General features: G+C 43.3%; 1 protein-coding gene across 1 annotated transcript; it reads left to right on the forward strand.

The window, feature by feature from the left end:
• Positions 1–2,214: 2,214 nt before the first annotated feature.
• On the forward strand, positions 2,215–2,939 carry LOC103522603 (acyl-CoA synthetase family member 2, mitochondrial-like). The gene is made up of 2 exons (XM_026832653.1): positions 2,215–2,363; positions 2,622–2,939. Exons 1-2 carry the CDS (start codon positions 2,280–2,282, stop codon positions 2,745–2,747), a joined length of 210 nt encoding a protein of 69 aa, XP_026688454.1. The 5' UTR covers positions 2,215–2,279; the 3' UTR covers positions 2,748–2,939.
• Positions 2,940–3,171: the final 232 nt, after the last annotated feature.

The raw sequence follows: 3,171 nt of genomic DNA on the forward strand, positions 1-3,171 counted from the left end.
CCTTCCTCTCTCTCTGCTCTATAAACAGGTTCCACAAAAATTTGAGGTTCTCGGGCAATGGCGTAACAAGCACTGCGAAAGTAGCTCAAACAAAAGGCTGTACAGGAAAGATCTTGTACACTTAAATTTACTATCATAACGGGTGGATGTGTCCGTGTGGCTAAAAAAGTTCACCTTGCTCAAGAATCAGGAAAGGTTGGCTGTGCACTCTCACATCATGGACGGATATGCCTGTGGCCTAAAACAGTGAGTGTGTCGAAAGAATTCCATGGGTTGCAAAGGACGTCCGCGGGAGGTAGTGTCAAGCAGACCTTTAACTTGCGCGGAGGTGACGTAGCACATTGAGATGTCACCGCTTGAATATGGGCGGCGGAAAGCCAGAAGGCTGTGACTGAACGGACACGTGGATACAGACGCAGCGTACCAGCCGTCAAGGCATATACGGACAGTGGGACACCTTAATGTGCGAGTTGTGGGAGGAGTTTTACTCGAAAAGTATCGCTTGATGTGAGTTTCACGGAAGAGAGGTGAGGTTTTCTATAGGAACGATAAATCGCCCTTGGAGCCCGCCAGAGGCCCTTGGGATGAACCAAGAAGTTGAATCCTCTGCCAGAAAAGATGGGGATCGTGGATTTTTTGTGTGGGGCTTGGTTCGACACTGAAACGGCTCTTTATTTATCGAGTTATGTCTCGTCTTGCTCCTTCCTATATCCCAAATAAGACAGAATGATCAAATCGTAGAGTAAGTGGTTAGATGCAACCTAATTCGGCGTTCTGAAGGTTTTGTTCGTTTGGCGTCCGCAGAACAATACGCCTGAACGAAAGCGGCAAAGTGCGTGTTTCACAGATCCTCGAGAGTTCAAGCAACGATTGTTCTGAACGGCGGTGAGACAATTCAAGTGATCTGTACCCTCCCCTGTCCCCCGCAGTGTGCCTACGGTATGGACGAGAGACAAGTCTACACACATTCCTGGCACTTCTGGACGAGAATGATCGAGGAGCCATTGCTACAATTGACCGTTCGGGTACAGTCACGTCCGGATCATATCAGACGCCATAGTGCTACAACACCAGCGGATACCATTCAATCTTGGAATCAGTCGTAGAGGCTCGAGAACAAATTCTGTCTAGTTGACTTATTTTAACCTTGTTATATTCTTGATTTCGATCGTGCGGCTTTTGTAAGCCGGCTGTTTTACTGGGGAGGAAGAAGCCGAGAGGTTGTGCGACAGAAGGGAGCAGCGAAACAGAAGAAGAAGAAGATAGAAGAAGACAGAAGGCCATTATGAAAGTATGAATAATTAAGATTGGTTTACAATTTTTAAAACGGATGAAAGGATCTTCATTTCCCTCTCTTCCTCCTTTTCCTTTTCAGACGCTACCAGGTGGTGGACCAACAATAATCGCATAGTCTCAATTCGGCACTCCTGGAGACTTCTGATATCGAGGCCATTGTACATATGTTGGGCTACTGGGAAGCGATGAACTAGAAGACCAAGGAACTATCGACCAGACCGGTGGTGTCAGAAACAGGTTAACGGGTTGAATTGTAGCAAAAGCAATTAGACACCTTCTTTTCAGGGATTTCATAGAGGGAATGTAACCACTGAGGTCCTATCGTCCGAAATCGAAGAGAGGAGGGTATGGATAAAACTAACCAGCCGTTCCGAGAACGAACCTTGACCTGTTTAGGGTAAAGTCGCCTCGAACCGGAAATAGAAGTCCCGTGAACTAGCGCTTGTAAGGTGTATGCCTACCCAAGCTTAACTCAGGCTGGCAGATTGGTTGTCTGGCTACAGGGGACGTTAAACAGAAAGACGACTAGCGTCTGGCCGGGACTAGTAAAGGGGAGAACAGCTACCCTAAACCAGTCTAGCAAGGGGGCAGCTTACTCACAGGGTCTCTCTGCTTTAAAGACCAATACAAGTCCTCACGATAGTTGATGCGGGTTCAGACGAGTGGAGCCAATTCTAACATCCCGCTAGAGCCTACGAACCCATCACCCCGGTGGTTATAGCAGATACAAAAAGACATCTTTTCTTTCATTCTGCTATGGCCTTCGGGCGAAAGCCTAAAGCCGCTACAACAAACAACGAATCAACAGCAGATTGGTTCTTTTACTCTTTAAAGTGCTCGTATTTACATTTTTCGATTTTCGACACTTCGATTCCTTTTTGCTTTTTGTTGAACTTTGTTTATTATTGTTTCCTTTTCTCTCCAGAGATCAATTCGTTCTTCGGGAAGATGGCTATGGCCAAGTGGTGGGCAGAATCAAGGATATGATCATCAGGGGCGGAGAAAACATTTACCCTAAAGAGATAGAGGAATTCATTCAGACCCACCCTAATGTTTTGGAAGCTTATGTGAGTATCTTGAGCTTTTAGTTTATTAATATTCAAATTAAATTAATTTCATTAATTCAAATTAAAGCAGCGTCCAACGAAGTCATGATCGCCAGAATTACTTTATTATTAACAGTAGGTTCAGGTTACCTCCAAAGTAGGTAGTCCAAATCCAAATACAGGTTTGAAGCAGCAAACGTTTAGAGAACAAATTTGTATGAACGCCTGAAAACTTGAAAGTGTATGCAATGTGCTCAGCATTACCCATCTCATTTCCAGGCTTATGGAGTTCCTGATGAACGCATGGGAGAGGAAGTAGGAATCAGCATAAAACTAAAAGAAAATGCCAAACTAAATGCCGATGATATCAGGACATTCTGCAAAGGAAAAGTAAGTAAATTTTGACCAAATGTAGAGAAATTTTGAGTTGAGTTTAATCCACCCCATAGCTTTCGATGAACCTCTACAAAAAGTTCGTCCTCTGATTGTTAACTCTGAAATTCCTAAACGATTGATAAGAATAAAATACATTATTGACTAAAATATTGCTCAATAATCCGTTTTATTAGTAAAGCATAATTGTATGCTTAATGAAAACTTATTCAACTCTTTGGACAAATGCGTGTTGTAAGATTGAGACCAAGATTCCCCAATGAAACCTAGGACTTTAAAGGAATAAAACCCTCTCTAAGTGAAGAGTGTTCTAATATGGGTTTTGCGTATAGAAAGGAAGATCTCCTGTATCTTCATCATAATAGTTAGAATCAGCTGTGAATGTATACTTCTCAAATATAGATCTGCCAGCACTGTCTGGTACAGTAATGTTCTC

The sequence above is a fragment of the Diaphorina citri genome, unplaced genomic scaffold, assembly GCF_000475195.1.
Source record: "Diaphorina citri unplaced genomic scaffold, Diaci psyllid genome assembly version 1.1 scaffold9614, whole genome shotgun sequence".
Classification (NCBI taxonomy): Eukaryota; Metazoa; Arthropoda; class Insecta; order Hemiptera; family Psyllidae; genus Diaphorina; species Diaphorina citri.